This window comes from Chrysemys picta, chromosome 7, assembly GCF_011386835.1.
Source record: "Chrysemys picta bellii isolate R12L10 chromosome 7, ASM1138683v2, whole genome shotgun sequence".
Taxonomy (NCBI): Eukaryota; Metazoa; Chordata; order Testudines; family Emydidae; genus Chrysemys; species Chrysemys picta.
Window position 1 is genome coordinate 37,823,725 of NC_088797.1, and position 19,990 is coordinate 37,843,714.

The 19,990-nt window shown below is 43.5% G+C and overlaps 1 protein-coding gene across 2 annotated transcripts in view; it reads right to left on the reverse strand.

Moving 5' to 3' along the window:
• Positions 1 to 15,579: 15,579 nt before the first annotated feature.
• LOC101936505 (haloacid dehalogenase-like hydrolase domain-containing 5) overlaps positions 15,580 to 19,990 on the reverse strand; it is a 41,506-nt gene continuing 37,095 nt past the window's right edge. For both annotated transcript variants that reach the window (XM_008165310.4, XM_042849586.2), the window contains exons 8-9: positions 18,083 to 18,897; positions 15,580 to 17,783 (exon numbers count right to left, since the gene is read on the reverse strand). In XM_008165310.4, coding sequence (XP_008163532.3) covers positions 18,480 to 18,897 — 418 coding nt within the window. In that variant the 3' untranslated portion in view covers positions 15,580 to 17,783; positions 18,083 to 18,479. The remainder of the gene's footprint in view (positions 17,784 to 18,082; positions 18,898 to 19,990) is intronic.

Below are 19,990 nucleotides of genomic sequence, written 5' to 3' on the forward strand. Positions count from 1 at the left end.
TCTATTAAAAGACACTGCGCATCTTAAGATGAAAAGCAGAGCTCAGAAGACAAGGGTATCTGGTATTTTGTATTATTCATTTCCAGCCCATATTTATTTCAACCCCTTGTGTATAAATAAGCATTTTTTACTAAGTAAATGCATATTTTAAAAAATGAGAAAGATATTTTAAATATGGGAGGCCATTCATACTTGATAAAATAATATTTGTTGCTTTAACAGCAAGGACTGATACATGGAGGAGAATAATGCTGATAAAACAACATCAGTTGTTTAAGATCCCCTTCCTAGAGGATTGAACATCATAACTGCTCATTAAATTATCAGAGAAATAGAGTGAAAATCCCATTTTGAATGACAAATGTGCCAATTCAAAGCCCTGTATGGATCGTGATTACACCAACATAAATCCCAAGTATAACTCCAGCAACTGAGATCAGACTCTGGCCCACTTGTCATATTTTATGGGTGAGGTGGAGCAAAGTTGGGAATTCAGCCTATAATGAAGAAAAGGTGGATTTCTTATTTGTAATATTTGAAGAAGAGGAAGCTTGTTATTTTGTAAAGCCACACTGATAAATGCTGAGACTTTTGAGATCCTAATTGTGCTCAGTGCTTTTTCCCTCTTTTGTAATAGTGCCTCACTTGATGACTGATGGTTAGAAAATCCAGTAGCCCAGGGATCCACAGCATTCAAGAGAGTCTGGCTTACACATTTGGTTGGGGGCAAAAAGCTCTAATTCATATTGAATTCACTCACTGCATTCCAAAATTACTGAAAGGTTTGGAGAACTCCAGTGTTACAAAGTAGTCTTCATTTATTACGACAGATCGCTTGCTAATTGTCCATGGTTCCATGAAGAGATGCAAGCCTCACATTTCGATCACTGGTATCCATTTTGCATTTAAACTTTCTTATGATATTGACCGGATTGTTTGGAATGTGGAGACAAGGGAGCAAGCTTGCATACGATAGTGATTTTTAATATTTTACATTCATCTATTTATGAATTTATAATAAAAATAAGTTTATTTTTAAAAATATGAAACCTGCTTTTTTTGGTAAATTCCTATGGTGGATACATGGCACTGTGTATTGTTAAACAAATTTCATTAAAATATGCATTTGGGAATTAGTATTTTTGTTGTCATTTAATACACACCCCACCACGAATTTAACAATTGTTGGAAGCTTAAATCCAGTAATTTAAGAAAATATGTACACTATCCTTCACTTGTTTGCTGACGCTGTGTATGGTCTTCCATTTGTGCAGGAATGGAATTTGCATACACTTCACATGAAAGTATTAACTGCATCCCTACACTCTTTTGTGCTTCTGTCTGAATTCAAGTGAAGATGGAGGGTTCCTACTGATCATCATTATCCCTGGAGGCTCAAGATGAGAAACTTAGGTGGACACTTACATACTGGAAGTTTGTACTTTGTAGAGTGCCTCTCTGAGGTTTACAGTTAATGCACTGATACTCTTAGCTAGCTGGAACTTTGAAGTTCATAGTTGGGAGTTTACTTTCTCCACAAGGGGACTTTCGGGAGGGGGAGGGGGCAGACACCACACAGAATCTGATCTCAGCTCAGTCCGCTAATTAAATTAATTGAAGCAAGTCCCTTCCCCCACTCTGACTCAGATGCACATTTTAGCACAACTGGCACTAGGAGAAAGCTAAAGCAGTTTTAACAACTGATACCACCTTTTCAAACTAGGAGGCTAATATTGGGAGGTACCTAGCACAATCACTTCACTATCACTTCAGTGGGAGTAGCACATGCCCTTTTAAGAGAGCACGGCAATTATCCGACAGTAAAATGTCTCTGCTCTAGTGCTACTGCTGCAGGATTGGAGACTATTGTAAAATACACTCATAATTTTCTTTTTTCAGCATGGTGATGAGCATCTCTCAGGATCAAGACCACAGTTACGATGTCAACACTCCCCTTCTGGGCACTATAAGGAGACCATCGGAACTTCCCCTAGGGATAGGAAACCAAGTCTGAACACATTCTAGTTTTCCACCCTTAATATGGATGCCAAACTCCCACTTTCAAATGCTTCTTTAACAGACTTCCTTCCTTATAATTGACATCTTGACTTAGCAACCATACCCTTTTTTTTAAACATAGTGTTTTGGATGCAATTATTTATACTTTGCCATTAGTGTGCATGATGCCCTGGAGAATTTTTTGGTACCACACACAACTGTAACATAACCATGGCACACAGCAGTGAAGTGTTTCAAACCTTCGAGAGATTTGATCAAGTTTTAAGATATTGTGATTACAAGCCTACAAGATAGTATCTGCAAATGTCTAAGAGAATCAAAATAAATATCAGAGTGTATATATATGATCAACAACAACTTGTGAAGTCCACAGCTGTAATATGAGGCCATAAAGGGTAAAACACCGGGGTTCGGCAGCGGGCTGAGCGGGACCCTGGCAGGCAGCAGCGTGCCATTAAAAATTGGCTCGCGTGCAGTCTTTGGCACATGTGCCATAGGTTGCTGACCCCTGCTCTATATATATACACACACACACACACACACACATACAGTGTTTATCCATTGCGTCCACATTGCATGAGACTGTAACTTGAATAAGGCGACCTATTGAAATTGTACAAGTGTAATTTAGGATTAAAAAGAAAGAACTCTTCAAATGCATGTTGTTTATAACAACATTGCAAGCAATAAAAGACTTACACCTCTCCTGCAGCAACCACATGGCATGTAGGTTTTCCCAAGACACTAACAAGTTTAGAATTTCCAAAACTGCTTACAGAAGAAGATGATGGTGCAAAGGCAAAAGATCAGGCACTGGGGGTGGGGGGTGCAGTACCATACCATTCATGAGAAATGTGCACAGATCTGACCTCCCCCTCAGGTACATTGATAGGCTGGAGTCTAAACTGATACAGTATCTCAATTATATCCCTCAATAGTTTGCCTAACCATACCACCAACAGTCAACAGTAGAGTCTTGCCACATCGCCTTCACTGTAAAAGTATTTCATCTGTAGTGCCTATCAGTAAAGCATCTAAAAACATTAGTGAAACATGCCATTTATTACATATTTTAATTAAGTTATCCACACCAACACTGCCTACATAAGTAGTTCTGGCACAGACATCCTGGCTCCTAAATCCCTCCTTTTTGTTATTCATGTTAGAGACCGGCTCTTGATCAGTTCTCTCTTCTCAAAGCTCCAAATCACTGTTCATCCATCTCAGCCTTCCTGGAAAGTCTCAATGGTGGCAGACCCCTTGTTTTATGGGTAAGGGTGGCGCCAGGGAACACAACTGCACTAAACAGCTTTTGTGGTTGGTAAGTGCCAGAGCTGAAACCTCTAAAGCTGTCTCAGTGTTTCATTTTCTTTAGCTCTGACCGTAATGTTGTCTTGGATCATTTATTTAGCAAGCAAAATATCAGATTTCACATGTCCTGTGCTCTATCAACCAGCAGCCCCAGAGCAGAACCTAACTATGAAAGTTTGTGTTCTTGTAACTTTGGGGAATTCAGCCACCCTGAGCTTTGTCCCCCAATCAGTTCTCTCTCTGACGATGAGCAATGGTAGCTGTTTCCACAGGAGGCTTTCATGAACATGAGCCAAAAAGCTCCTTTTATAGATTAATCATTGGCTTTAGAGAACTTTATGGCCTTCCTTTGCTTCCCCCCACATAGAAATGAGAGAGTCTGGCAGATTTTCTTGCCCATTCTCACTCCACTCCCCCCACCATACTCCAGATACTGTCTAGATTTCACCTAAAGTTCAAAATTCCTCAAGCACTTAGGCTTCCCCTACTTCCCTGGGGAGATCACTTTTCCAGTTTCCTAATGTTTCCTGTAATTCAGCCAGCCTAGTTTTTCTTCTGCCCTCTCTTTTGAGCTCTACATTGAGGAACATGAAATGGAAAGTGTAACCCTCTATTGTAAGTCTCAGCCATTTCGCTAAAGAATCAGGTAAAGACCAATAACACTAGGAGGCTATATTCATGCTGTTCATTGTACAGTAGAACCCAGTTTTTCCAACCCTCACTTAATCAGTTCTCCACATTTACCGAACAATCAGGACTCCAGAGCCTGAAGTGGGTGATCCCTCTTGTGGTCACTAGATAGTGCTGCAGCAGCTCATTTCCCCATTCTCCGGTTTATCCAGATAATCAAAACTCCGATCTGGCCCTGGTCCCAATTAGACAGGATAAATGGGGTTCTATTGTATTTTTAATTAAATACTGCAGGTACAAGACATTGGTACATGGGGTAACTAAGGCCCCATTTCCCACTGTCACAGGGTTCACTCACCACTGGGGCGCCTCCTTGTGGCCATGTCTGGGGATTAGCTCCACTCAAGTCTGATGCCTGCCTTCTACCCGTTGCTCACATCACGCCCCCTCTCACTCTCCAGGACTTACAGTTCTCCCTCTTCGTGACTCAGCCCTCCATCCAGGTCACTATGTAATCCTCCTCCTTGAGGACATCAAAGTCCCACTGGATCAGTTGTCCTCATACTGCTCCAGACAAGTCTTCCAATCCAAGGCCAGGTCCTATGCCACTTTCCCAATGGATGGTAGGGGAACCCAGGCCTACTCACTACTCTGGGTTCCAGTCCAGGCGCCCTATGTCTAGCAACTATGGTCTGCATGCGTCCAGACCCTGTTGTTATTTCTCTGGACTCCTTCCTACCTCTCTGTTCTATCTTCTGTTCTGCCCCGGGTTTACCAGCCCAAAGGCCTTTCTCATAGGGGGAAACTGCAGACTACTTCCCCTGTGGCCCTCTCCTGTTCTCAGCTTGCTGGCTTTATACAAGCTCAACCTGCTCCTACCCAGCTGGGTTTCATCATCCACTAGCCTTTCAGTCCTTGGCTGTCCCCCAGATGCAGCCTATCAGGTTAATTGGCCTGATTTAATCTGCTCTGCCTGTGTGGGGTGGACACCCCATCATATACCCACTCACTCCAAGCCCACCTTCAGGTTCTTCATGTCTTAACCAAAGTCACTCCGGCTGGTGTCTGTTTATTCACACAAAATACCAGAGTCTCAAACACAGCCAACCCCTCCCTACACCAGTTCTGATCTGATCACCAAGTGACTTCCCACAAACAAAGTCACACCCCCTCAGGGTGCTTGGCTACTCTCAGCACACATCTCCACAGGAAACACTTCAGACAGGCCTCCCCCAGGCTAGTCCTGCTCTGGGGCCCTCCAGACCAAACAGTTCTATATTAACCCCAGCTCTAACTCCTCACATAGTCCAGCTCCGTCTGCCCAAAGCCTTCCACTTCCTTTAAACCAGGTGGGTTAAGGAGCCAGCCACAGCAGAGAGTCAACACTAACTTAATTAACCCTTTCCAGTAACAGGGTGAATGGAGGGTCAAGCTTACACATGAGCCAAAACTCTGTCCACAAGTGTGTGCCTTATTTGCTGTCTAATTACTATAATTTAAACATCATTTGCACATGCAACAGAAATAAAAACTCATGCACTTTTGCATGCACAAGAGAGAAGCTAGCTACTACAAGTTTGGTCTGTGAAGTCATTGTATATAAACATACTACTACTGGAGTTGGTACACTACAGTCCTTGGTTCCTTTTTTTAAATAACTCATCTGTACAGCTAGTCTTTGTGGAACAAGATTTGGATTTACATTATGAGACTAAAGTCTCATTTAAATAGAGCACCTTTATGAATGATTGTTTTTCATTTTCCAGAGACCGTGTGTCACTTTGAAACACAAGTTTTCAGAAGCAAAACAGCATCACTTATAATACATCCAAAAATCCATTATGGAAGACATAATTGTATAGCTCACTTTTAGACTCTTTGCAGATCATTTGACTGGTGAAAAAAAGGCATAAGGGTTTTTCAAGAGCATGTCCCTTCCACGCTGCACAGCAGCAGCATTCCTAGTATTATTTCCATTCCCTAGCTGCTCATTTTTCAGGACACATCAAGCCTGAACAACTCTCGGCCTTTTTTTATTTTAAATAGCTATCACGCACTAAGCAGACATCATCTAGATGTATCTATCCCAAACTACAGCAAACCAGTTCAAAAGTGGGAAGTAAACACATCTAAACGTCTGTGTATTTACTTAACATTCTGCAATGGCTTCAAACAGCCATTAACATTTTGGCTCAGCTCTCATGTACTTGAATGCAAGTTTTCTCATTCCTTAAAAAACAAAAGTCTATCAGCGAGAATACAAAGAAATTCAAACCACAAACTCCCAGGTGCTACCAGGTACTTAACATTATTTGGATTCCAACCAAGAAAAGATGGGACATTTAGAGAGGAGACTAAAAATAGTATCTGAAGCCCCATTACCCTTTTTAAACAATATTTTGATTTTTCTGGGTTTTTTTAATCCTTAACATTATTTACCAGGGTTGGAACTTTAACCCATTGAGGCAGAGAAGTGTGAAGTGCTGTCTACCACAAACTGCATGGAGTATAAATTTTGCATATTAATACTTGTGCCATCCAATCAGAGAGTGAGCAAACATGTGCCTTCTGTATCACAGCATTTTCACTTCTTTTTCCCTGTTCACTCTCTCATTTTGTTTAACATCTACCTCCTACCAGCCATTCTCTCTCTCAAGCACTAACTATGCGAATAGCATAGCTGAAGTCGAAGTATCTTGGATCGAATTACCTGGGGTCCACATGGCGCGGGATCGATGGCCGCGGCTCCCCCATCGACTGCGCTACCGCCGCTCGCTCTGGTGGAGTTCTGGAGTCGACGGTGAGCGCGTTCGGGGATCAATGTATCACATCTTAACAAAACGTGATATATCGATCCTGGATAAATTGATTGCTGCCCGCCTATACGGCGGGTAGTGAAGACGTACCCTAAGTTTGTCTGAAGCAAATACAAAATGGAGGACAGACCTTTTCTAAAAATGGTCCTTCCCATGAGTGGGATTATGTTAATTAGGGGGAAGATCGTCAAATTTAAGATTGCATCAGAAGCGGGTCTAGCTCTGAGTGCAGTCATTCTGGGTTAGTTCTGGAGAAGGTAAAAAAAAAACAGGTTGGTTTTCTTAAAGGGCTTATGAATTTCACAGAGATTAAACCAAAAGGGTACTATAGAAATTATTCTAAAAAGCTGCAGAATTTAATAGTGAATGATCTTTCATCTATCCACACAAAAAAGTTTGTTACCTTTAGAAATAAGGTTGCTCAAGCGCATTTCCTATTAACGAAATGCTATAAATTCAAGAAAATTACCAGTTAAAGCAAAATTAACATCCACATCAATCCCACATGCCTTGCACCTGCCTACGCTAATACCCAGCTACGGCCAGAAGCTCCTCACCCTTTCATATTGAAATAGTCAGTGTTTGACAATGATGGGGCATTTTCATGTTTAATTAAGAGGACCCTATTTTAAATGAAAAATGCAATCTTCACTACAAAGCTTCTAGAGTGACTCCATAATGAATTAAAGTCCAGAGGCTTGTTCAAATAAAACCCCAATCATTTTCTAAGGATAAGCAAGACCATTTTCTTTTCTGTATGTAGCTCCTTTACCTTTAAGTCTGTCTTATTTCCCTTTTTCCTACTTTTATTCACTCTCCCTTGTCCGCTGCCCTTTTTTTAATTACAAAAACAAATTCTCACTATCTGTTGCACTCAAAATCTGGCTCTCTATTCACTATCCCACAAGCCAGCATGATGCTCATATTCTCCTTCTATATTCTACTACTGGAACAAAAAAAAGACAACAAATCCACTACTGCATATTATCCTACTGTAAAAGCCAAACCAACCATGCCTCTGCAAGTCAAGGCAGCCAGAAAAAGCACTAGAATAGCACACTGGACGGCTTGATAATAGCTTTCCTCTATTGCCCCCAGTGGATAGTGAATCTGGCGCCATACAAAACAGACACTAAATAAACCATCTGGCCCAGTGAGAGGTAGCTTGCCTAGGCAACAATATGTGATGTACTCAGCTTTAGCGACACTTGTCATATGTTTCTAAACTCATCAAGTTATTGACAAAGGTTAGCTTAATCTCTGCAATTCTGACTATCAGTATTGTGCTTTAAAAAAGAAAGGTAACTCCCCAGTAATCTATGTCACGCTCATGGAGGCCAGTGTTGCTAAGTTTATGGAATATTCTAGAAAGGAGTGCCCTTTGCAGCCACACAAGGATCTTCTCACGGTATTAAACAGTCAGAGCTGAGGTCACAAAAAAGTCAGACCATTTGTTCCAGCCATTTCACTTCCTTCTGCTAGATCTCTGGGAAAGAAGGCAACTGGTGTGAACACAGAAGTAATCATCTAGGTTCCCAAACTTTTCATATTGCATATCCACTTCCAGATCTACCAGCTGCCCGCATACCCCTAGCAGAATACAGGTTTCATATTTTAACCCTTTTAATGCCCAAGCATTGTACAAAACATACAAATTATAATACACATAAACACAATATATATAGGACTATAATCATAATACATATGGTTTTAGTTTTAATGTACGCTTACTTTTGACCAATTTAAAAATGGCTTACTAGTACTACTCACCATTAATGTGATGGCTGAACTGGTTTGTTCAAGCACAGACATATAATGTTTGGAGTGACAGGTGATAGTTTGAGACATAAATTGTTTTCTACACAAAGGTGATGACGATACTTTGATTTCATTCCAGTGAGTGATGAAAAACCACTTTCACACAGGTAAGTTGTAATAAACGGCATCAAAACCTGGAGAGCCCTGTCTGATAATTCGGGGAACTCTGCTTGCATTTGGATCCAAAACTCAGCCAACTGCTTTTGTTCAAACTCACTTTTAAGTCCAGCATTAGTTGAGATGTCCAGAAGATTCACTTGTTCTTTTACTGACAATTCTTGTGGCATGGGCGCTACAGAAAAAATTGTGAAAGGGTAGCGGACCCATCTGTTTGTATTTCCCATTGAGGGAAAGTACTCACGTAATTGTCTCACCAGTTCAGTAACGCTATCCTGCAACTGTAGTTCATTCGTTGTCAGGAATTCATGCATGTTTGGGAAAATTTCAGTGTTATTTTCTTCCATGCAGCGAGCCCAGAATTCCAGCTCTTTTGTTACTGACTCAGTTTTGTTCTGGACATTGACGATGGTTGCATTCAGCCCTTGAAATCCTAGATTTAGCTCATTCGGGCAAGAGAATGTATCTGACAAGTAGCCCAGTCATGAGAGCCAGGCCATGTCATGCAGACAGCAAAAGAGTGGGAATGGGTGGTCTGTAAAGAATACCTTGATCGCAGAGTGAAGTTCAAATAAATGTGCCAAGACTTTTTGCCCTGGGACAGCCATCAAACCTCGGTGTGGAGCAATAGATTGATGTGATCACTTCCCATCTCATTACATAGAGCAGAAAAGATTCTGGAATTTAAGGGTCGAGCTTTTATAAAAGTTTACCATCTTCACAGATGGTTGGCATGCTATTAGCAGCTAGTGCTTCCCTATGTATGCTGCAATGCACCACATCATATTGGGAGCGACTGCTCTGATACGTGTCACTATCCCACTGTGCCTACCAGTCATTGGCTTTGCTCTGTCGGTGCAGATGCCAATACCTCATGACCAGATGATATGTTGATTTATGAAGCTGTCAAGCAACCACAAAATCTCCTCAGCTATTGTTCTGGTAGGCAGCAACTGGCAATACAAAATGTCCTCCTGTAGTGCACCTTCAAAAATATACTGCACATATACCAGAAGTTGAGCTAAGCCTGCCATGTCTGTGGATTTGTCCAGCTACAGAGCAAAGTACTGGCGGCTACTGACGTTTAACTAATTGAGTTAGGACATCATTGGCCATGTCATCAATTCAATGTGACACCGTGTTGTTTGATAATGGCACTAACTGCATTAATTTTTGCACCTTCTTTCCAAGCATGGTGCTTACCACGTCTGCAGCCACAGGTAGTATTAGTTCCTCTGCTATGGTGTGAGGTTTCCCTGACTTTGCAACTCTGTAATTCACTAAGTAGGATACTTCAAGGGCCTTAATATTGTTGTCAGCAGCAGAGGGCAAAACTTTTGTGCTCACCATTAGCTGTGCCAACATCCGCTTTAAAAATTCTGGTGGTTTATCCTTGTGTTGTTTGTGTTTTGTTTCCAAGTGTCTGTGTAGAAGAGATAGGGTGGCCACCTGACCCAAAATGAGGGAGAAAGTCCCAAAATGCAGAGTTCAAATCCCGGTCTCAAGCTAAATGACTCTGGGAAGCATTTGTCACGGATTTCCTGTGGCGCCGCTTCACACCTGCCCGAGACCCAAAGGCAGCGCCAGCCTCTTCCCAGTGGGGGGAGGAGGGGCTCAGGTGGGCCTTAGTCCCCCCCTCACCACAAGGCCCCACCCTCCCTTCCTCTCCCCACCAAGACCCAGCTTCTCACCAGGCCAGAGGGCGGGGGCTGGGCAGTACTACCCTGTTTCCCCGAAAATAAGACAGTGTCTTATATTAATTTTTGCTCCCAAAGATGCGCTAGGTCTTATTTTCAGGGGATGTCTTATTTTTCAGAAATGAAAAATGCCTTATTATCGGTGGATGCCTTATTATCGGGGAGGTCTTATTATCGGGGGGATGCCTTATATTACAACGAGAGGCAAAACTGTAAGTAGGCCTTATTTTCGGAGGATGTCTTATTTTCGGGGAAACAGGGTAAGAGCTGCCCAGGAAGCCTGGGCCACTATCAGGAGCAGGGCCGGCTCCAGACACCAGGCACCCAAGCACATGCTTGGGGCGGTACCTGGTAAGGGGCGGCGGGGGGAGCGCCGCGCGGCATTCCGCGGGGGGGGGGCGCTCCGGTGGCGCGGCGCTGGGGGGGGCGGGCTCCGGTTGTGCGGGGCTCGGCGAGGGGGTGGCGCGGCGCTGGAAGGGGTTCCAGCGGCGCTCGGCGGGGGCGGGCTCCGGCAGCACGGCGCTCGGCGGGGGGGGGGGCAGCGCGGGGCTCGGCGCTCGGGGGGGGGGAGGGGTTCCGGCGGCGCTCGGCGGGGGAGGGGGGCTCCAGCGCTTGGTGGGGGGTGGCGCTCTGGGGGAGTCGGTGGGGGGGGGCGGCGTGGCGCTCGGCTGGGGGGGGGGGCGGCGCGGTGCTCGGCGGGGGGGCTGGGGGGCGGCACTTTTTTTGCTGCTTGGGGCAGCAAAAAAGCTAGAGCCGGCCCTGATCGGGAGCCCCAGATCCATCACCTGCCCTGGGCAGCATACTGTTGGGGGCGGGGACACAGGCCGGGGCTGCTCTCAGGCACCCCAGCCCCTGCCCAGGGCAGGTGGAGGGTCCAGGACTCCCCACAGCAGTCTGGGCTCCGTGGGTGGCTCTTAACACAGCCCAGCTCCAGCTTCTGGCCTGGCCAGGGGGCGGGGCCTCAGGGAAAGTGGAGGGGCAGGGGCAGGGTTCCTGTATGTGCCCCATTTTTGCCTTTGAAAAGGTGGTCAGCCTAAGAGGAGATGGTTTAGGCTGTTATTCGACAGGACTTCACATCACACACCCTGCAGTTGATAGTATTCACTGTCTCCAGTCCAAGTAAATCCCATTTCAATGTACTTTTTGTCATATTTACATCTCTTTGGTATCAATGTTACGCTTCACAGGCTGAGATCCGCATATTGAGTCAGTAATCATCTCACCCAGCGACTCAGCAAGTGCACTGGTATCGGCAAGACCAATTTAATCACTTTGCTTCTCCTAATTAGCATGCAGGACTGCCCTCCCCCAAGGGAGCATGGGCTGTAGAGTAGGAGTCAGGAGAGTAGGACTGGCTAAGCATGCACATACAATTCCAAGCCCTACAGATCTCTAAAATGGACACATTCTGAAGGCAAGACATCTAAGCTTCCTGTAGCCCAACCACAGCGAACTTTAAGACCCTGAGTTACTGGCCCCATAGCTAAGTTTGATATCATATAACAACACTACTTACACTTTGTGTGGATGATGTTCCCTTAGATTCATCCCCAAAATGCTAGATAGTCTCAGGGATTTTCTAAATATTCTCTTCTGGAAATAAAGGCCCAGAACTCTTTGTATCTCTAAGAGCAGGTCTTCACTACCCGCCAGATCGGTGGATAGTGATCGATCTATCGGGGGTCGATTTATCGCGTCTAGTGTAAACGCGATAAAATCGATCCCCGATTGCACTCCCTGTCGACTCCGGAACTCCAGCTCGCGAGATGCGGAAGCGGAGTCAACGGGGGAGCGGCAGCAGTCGACTCGCCGCTGTCCTCACGGCCAGGTAAGTCGACCTAAGATATGCCGAGTTCACCTAAGCGAAGTTGCGTATCTTAGGTCGACCCCCCCTCCCCCCGCTAGTGTAGACCTGGGCTAAGAAACAGATTCTAACTTCTCTGGGATGAGACTGTCTGGGGAAGAACATAGGAAGACCAATGCTCTGGGTCACATGGAAATGACATCATGTGTGGTATAAATTTGGGATGAGGACACAGGACAACTGGAATATGAGGCTTTTATAAGCAAAACTGATTATTTGACTTAGAATTGTGCAGAGGTGTTATCAGACCCCAAACAACTACAGGATAGTGGAAGAAGCTTATGCAAATATTTCATGCCATTGGGTGATGGAGATTCCTAGTAGCGCCATAATTAAGGCTGTGCTCAGATTTGCAGTTAAAGCAAGAATATCATCTCTTTCTTTCACATAAATATTTGAATTTAGTCTCTAAATTCAACAGACTTACCCTTCATTGGCCAAGTGAATTCTCGATCATCTTTTCTTTGTGAAAGAGTTACTAACTTTGGCAGAGAAACGAGCCCATCCTTAAGAACGTAACTCTCCAGCTCACTCAGCAGAGTGGGCAGCAGGAATTGATCTGGGGTGTGTGTGTGTGTGTGGGGGGGGGCACGGAGGAGACATGGGGGGTCAGAACAGGTATTGATAGCTGAACAGCGCTGTAAGGGAGCAGGGAGACATGGCCGCTGTGCAGGGACAGAAGCAGGGCTTGGTGCAGTGCCTAGGCATATCAGGCAGCAGCACCACCAAAGGGGGAAGGGCTGAGGACCATGTGTGGAAGAGGAGAAAAGGGGCTGCGGAATGGAGCATCGACAGCATCTGAGGCTGTGAGGAGTCAGCAGGGGTTGGAGGAGACAGAGTGATTGACAGCACCATGCTGAAGGAGAGGAGGGTTGGCAGAGGACCACGTGGGAGCCTGGGAGAGAGGTACAAGAGAGGGCCAGAGCCTTGCCAAATAGCATTGGTACTTGAAGGGTCCCCTCTCCCCAGCATCACTGCATCAGCTGCATAATGCAGAGGCAGCAGCACTAGGAGGAGCCCCCAGTTTACTGCATACTCAAAGAACCTCACCACCACCCCCAGGCTCTTTGTACTCTTGGTGGAAAACATGAAGTGCCCCTCCACTCGCAGCAGCAAAGAGCTGACATGACTGTGGAGTTTGCTTTGTTTTAATTGTTCTCCCTTTTCAGCAGCAGTCAGCTGCTCACTGTAATCATCAGTGCAGGGAGGTGCTAGTAGAGAATTTGACTCAGCTCGAGGTAGTAATACCCTTGTCTCACGAGAATCCCTGCAGTGGGGTGTGAGCTGCAGACAGCATCTTGTATCCCCTAAAGAAAACATTTGTCAAGTGTTCTTGCAGCCCTAAAAAACGTGTGCAGGCAGCCGGATACCTCACCTGGAAGCTTGGTTGATGGTCTTTGCTAATGTCTCTATGGCATCATCAAGGTAAAGAGCAAATTCCATGTTAGCAAGGCCAGGGCAAACCCACCCAGAGAGCCCCCATGACCTTAGCAGCTTTCCACAGCATTCAAATTTGCACATAAGCCCAAGTTTCCAGGCACTACCTAACCAGCAACTTCCCATTCAGTTCAAGGAGGTAAAGTCATAAGTGCAACGGCCTCATTGGGACCAGCCCATGCTAACTGCATTAAGAAAAGCAGGCCTATGGAGTCCTGTAATTACTTCAACACTCTTGCCTTGCATGAGATCTCTCCAGCAGTTTTCAACAGAACAGTGACAGCTTTGGCACAGGTACATGCTCAGCAGCAAGCTTCAGCCTATTACAGCAGAGGATATTCACCCTCAGTGTTGTGCAATTTGATAGAAGATGGCATCAAGAACCAGCAATCAGAAATTTATTAGCCCTTCTTCCCCACTGAGTCAGGAGGTTGAACTTCCTTCTTCTTCCCTACACACAGGCATCCCACACCTCCATGGACTTCATGCTACCCTAACCTTACCTTCCTATTCAGAGTAATTTAGGACTTCACCGTGGTTCGTTCGTGCCCCCAGCTGTTCTCACTCCTTGACTTTATTTTCACCGCGAATCTGCTTCCTGGACAAATAATGGAAGAGGGGGCACTGCAGCTGGAAAGTGTGTGAAAAGCAAAGCAGAACTCTAAAGAAACAGCCCTGTTACATCCCCTTCCCCATGCTCACACTGCTTCCAGTAGCACCTCTGGGAATTAGCCAGTTTGCCAATCTCACCCAATTGGGCATTAACTGCTTTCTAAACACCAATACTACAACCCACTTCTCTGTGCGCTCACCCAGTTTATCAAGTTGAGCCCTCACCTGTTTCCTAAGCAGCAGAGCCCCAACTCATGGTTTTAAGATAGAGTCAGATCAGCTCCTTCGTGCTCTGTACTTGTCATTCCTTTCTGCATCCCCACTTTCTGTTCTTTGTAGTGACGGCTCCTAAGTCTGGCAGTGAGTAAGTCTAGAAAAACTGTCTACTCAGCCTTTTAAAATTTGCAGAAGAAGTTACATGATCTGTTTTATATCTCCACTTTACGGCAAAGATTGTGTAGACTTACAAGTGTTAGATTACAGTAATACTTACAGAGCATGTAGGGGTACTCCCCCCAGAATGCTTCAGAAAAAGGGGCATGATTCCTGAGAACGGTTATCAGTCTCTTTCCCAAAAGTTTCCATTAACGCTAACACTGGAGAGATTGTGTTGTGTATACTTTCATCTCACCATAAAATCATACATTAAAAATATGGAAAAATTTAAAAGATTGCACTCTGAAACTAATTCATTTTCTTAGACTAGATTACTATATATCACAGCATGGGCAGCACTTAAGACTTGGCTTTTGTTTGAAGGACATCTCTCATTACACTTCTAACATGGAGTCTGGGAAAAGAAAATATATTAAAAAACAAAAAACCACAACCCAAAAAACCTCCGGTTTGCTCACCTAAGTAGATCTTAAGACTCAAGTTCTCTTGATCTAAAAATTAACTAAAAAAAATTAAAATTTACTACAAATTATCCACAACTGAAGAAATTCTTCACTTAATGAATAGACAAGGAGTATCAGCTATTCACACAACTAGCACAACTCTAGCTTAACAAATGTAGGCAGTACAATGAAAGGAATGATCAATTTTGTATCATTTTATCTAGCCAAGGATTTCAAATTGAGAATTTTTATTTTTCAGTTTATGAACCAAGCCTTCACTGGTGGTGCACAGGGAGACATTCAAAAACTATTCATATATATTTGTTTTAAATATTTAAATCCTGATGCATTCCTCTTTTTGAGCTATTTTCCAAATTCAAAGAAAGCACAGATTCTACAAAAGTGAAGAGCACACGGTATTTGGGATTAAAAATACTGTCAGTTTTATTTCAGTAAAAATGAGTACAGGATACACTATTTTTCAAAAAGTACAATGATGAAGAATAAAACATTCAGAGAAATGAGGAGCAAATTCTACTTTCTGGGAATTCAAACACTAACCTTCTTCTAGCTGTTTTAGTACTACATTTTAAATCTGCTGATGCTACTATACCTGCACAGTGGCCTGCTTAATATAGGGTTTAGATGCCATAGGAGAAATGTGTGGGAAACACTGCCAATTCCAGTGTGATCAGTGTAGGAACCTGAGACAGGTGGAAGAAAAAGATACTGAAAAGGCAGATAATGGGGCAGAACAAGGAAAAAGCACCTCTCAAAGGTTAGCCCCAGTATCTATCGAATGTCAGTTTCAGTGCTTGCTTTGAAAGTGTCTATAAATGGTTAAACTCATATTCCTGGTCTTTTCCTATGTCTGATATGATATTAGTTTGACTCCTCAGGGGAATAATGCATGTAGTTATCATGCAGACCTGTAAACTAAGGCCCTCTCTCCACTGTGAAGACCATTTGGAGATTATCCTTTGGGGATTTCCACATCTTGATTTTAGTTATCCGGTTCCCAAACATGGGATCACTATATTTTAGTTTAATTTACAGTACTTGAGACACTGCCCAATTTTGTAGTTAATTGGCAAAGGGTGTCAGAGCATTTGGGTGGCATTTATTGCTTGTACAACACTTCTTTCACACTAGTTTGGATTCTGCACCCTCCCCTCCCCAAGATGAACAAAAGCCACAGAAGTCAAAGGATTATATTTTTTCTTAGAGTATCACCTTCGTGTGCATTAAGTTAAAAACCAAATGAACAAACAAGACCTCTCTCAGACATGTAAACTGCTAAGGAGCTTCAATGCCAATAAAATTCCTTACTTTCAGTTAAAGCTTAATTGATTGCAAAAGGCAGAAGAAAGTTTCGTTAGCAACTGTATTATGCTAAGTATTTTGCTACATTTCTAATATGACTAAATGTTTTCCAAACAGCTGAAGTGTGAGTTAATATTTTAGTTGGTTTGGACAAGCTGCATACATTATGCTTGCATAAGCTGTACATCAGACTAGGTGCTGGAAGTATTTCTGTAGGTGCGAGCTTTTTTTAAATATGTGAAAGCCACACACACACACACACACACACACACACACAACAAATATTAACTAGACCATTTTCCATTGTCCTTCATCAACCTCCACACTTTTCTCCATGATGTATGTTGAGGCCACTTTCCTGCATTAGGAGTTAAAGAATTCTGCAACACTCTTCAGTACTAAAATGTGGCAGAGCTTTAGTATAATCCCGGCATTTCAAAATTCCCTAACATATAAGTGTTCGGTACACTTAGATGGCACAGCATACTGATAAGGAAAGAGGCACATGTGGTTGGTCACAACAGAAAGAACCAGTAAAGGCAAGCCACAAGTACACATTATTGCTGTTGTACTTTTTTCAGTGAAGGAGCAGGAAACCCACTCGACTCATATCAAGGTAATTAAATCTAGAAGATTAGATTCTGTTAATATTTGTTAGAGTCTGTTTATGGCAACATTAGGAGTCACTGAATCAGCAGTGATGATGGGGACTCAAGAAGTCTGTGGAGTAATAAAAACACTGCTTGAAAAGATTTGACATCATCAATCTTCTCTCCCCACCACTTAATGACTTTACAGCTTTCTCGATTTCATGCTGCTAATTTAAATGAAGATGTGAAAAGAAAAGTTGGCCAGAAGGTCTTTTCACTGAACATTGTCAGGTTCCTATTTAAAGAGAGCAGATCTAATGTCTCACCCGTATAAGAAAACAAAACAAAAACACAGTTAGTTCCAGATCCTGGGATTTTCATCTATAAAAATTTTTCCAGTCCAGAGAAGATTCCATATATGAAGTTGCATATCCTGCAATTAACTGATGTTTCTATGTCGTTGGTCCAACAATTGGTAGTTAATTTGGCTATTTTTGCTCATGCAACATATGACATGTGCAAAGCATGCTTTGCAAGTAGACCTACAGTGTTATAAACGGAGCAAGCTATAAATAATATTTCAGAAGACAATCTCGGTGTTAAAACAGTTGAAGTGTTTTATAAAAATGGTAACAGACAAAATAAATTAAATCTCTGTTTAAAACAAAACAGCCATGGGACTAGTGACCTGTTAAAACAAACATATGATACTTAGGCTTGGTCTACACTACCCCCCTAATTCGAACTAAGGTACGCAACTTCAGCTACGTGAATAACGTAGCTGAAGTTCGAAGTACCTTAGTTCGAATTAGTTCGAACTTACCTTGGTCCACACTCGGCAGGCAGGCTCCCCCGTCGACTCCGCGGTACTCCTCTCGCCGAGCTGGAGTACCGCAGTCGACGGCGAGCACTTCCGGGTTCGACTTATCGCGTCCAGACTAGACGCGATAAGTCGAACCCAGAAGTTCGATTTCCAGCCGTCGAACTAGCGGGTAAGTGTAGCCAAGGCCTTAGACACATGACAAACTCAGCTGCATATTAAACCTAAGGCAGGTTAGAAACGACACTGGTTTGAAGTTTCAAGTAAAAAACTATGCATTGTTTGCACTGTTGCACCTCTCTGGTACCAACTGCATTGTTTGCAGTTAAATACAATTGACAGAAGAAATGTCAGACACATGATTAATAAATTTTAAAATACATGGAAATTCTACTTTCCTCATAACATTACTGTCAGGAGGTAATTATGACAAACAAGGCCAGTTCTGGTGTGCTACGTAGGAGAGGCCAGTTCAGGAAAGCATTTTAAAATATTGAGGTTAAAGGGTTAAACGTGTTAGAAAGCAACGTTTTGTACTGTGCTGTAAACCCTGATGTGCTTTTGGATGAAGAACACTAGGTAATCCTTAAAAAGTTCTAGTATCTTGATTAGGTGCAAAATTCTCCAGTTGGTAGATCAGATCTACAGCAGCATCAACATCTGGTACAATATGGTCTGGCTCTACCAAAGCAGGATCAAATCTAAAATCTCTGTGACCATGGAACACAGTCTCAGTTATACTCTCTCTGGTGTCAGAGGGCACCTCTGTGTGAGGATTGTAAACCCCAGTACAAACAAGAACAGACCTACAATTGGTGGCAGTAGCAGGTGCTAGTTCATTTTGCCAAGTGTGGTCTATTTCATCATCCTGAGAAATAGTGGCAGACCTGGTCCCAGCAGCAACTTTGGCCTGGATACGCCCTTTGGAACCTTTTCTGGAATTCTTCTCTTCAAGGTAGCGATTATAAAGGTTAGCACCATAGATATCAGTCATTAGGTTGTCCCTGGAAAGCCAAAAATATGGTTTCATCAGCAAAGCACAGTCAAATTAGCAGATTTCAGATGTATCAAATATTTTTTGCAAAGTTTTGGTAAACAGAATTCCATCTCCCCACACAAATACATGAAAATATGTGTAGCATTTGATCACGATCTCACATCACTATACAGATAGGGAAAAAAGTTAGCCCAACAATAGCTATTTTCATCATTCATGAACAAAGTACCTTTTAGTCATGGGTATTTTTAGTAAAAGTCATGGACAGGTCACTTGCAGTAAAAAAAATTCCTGGCCCGTGACCTGTCCATGACTTTTACTATATACCCCTAACTAAAACTTGGGGCGGAGCGCTGTGGGTGCTGGGTGGGGAGGGGTGGGCGGCAGCGCATGGCCCAGGAACTGCAGCCAATGGGAGCTGCGGGGGGGGGGGGCGGCACCTGCGGGTAACATGCGGAGCCCCTTGGCCTCTCTGCCTAGGAACTGCAGGGACATGCTGATTGGATCCAGGAAGCCCCTCCTCCAGGTAAGCGTCGCCCCACACTCCAACGCCCTGCCCCAGCCCTGAGCCCCCTCCCACACACCCAAACTGTGCTGGCCCAGGGGCTGCCTGGCTTGGACAGCCCCTCAGCCAGTACCAACCACTGCAGAAGTCTCAGAGGTCATGGAAAGTCATGGAATCCATGACTTCTGTGACAGACATGCAGCCTTATTCATGAGACATTATAGATATGAATAATTCTTGCTAATGCAGACAGCGGGCCAGAAAAAAAAAAACATGCATTTATTAGCAGTCCTTGCCAATAGTATATTCCAACAACCTAAAAATCAAACATCTTTTCCTTAAATGCTTGCACAGCCTACTTCAGAAAATGAAACTTTTCATTGGAGAAAAAGGAGTTGTGTATAAATTACTCCAAATTCTTCTACAGAAACTATTACATACAAAAAAAGTTAAGGAAATGTTATTGGTTTTCAAAGTCAAGCAGTCTAAAGTTGGGAAATGCCAGAATTAAGTTTGCCCACACATCCCATACATCTTCCAGCATCTGGAAGTGAAAGAGACAGGAGTCCACATTCACTTCACAGCCCTGGTTCAT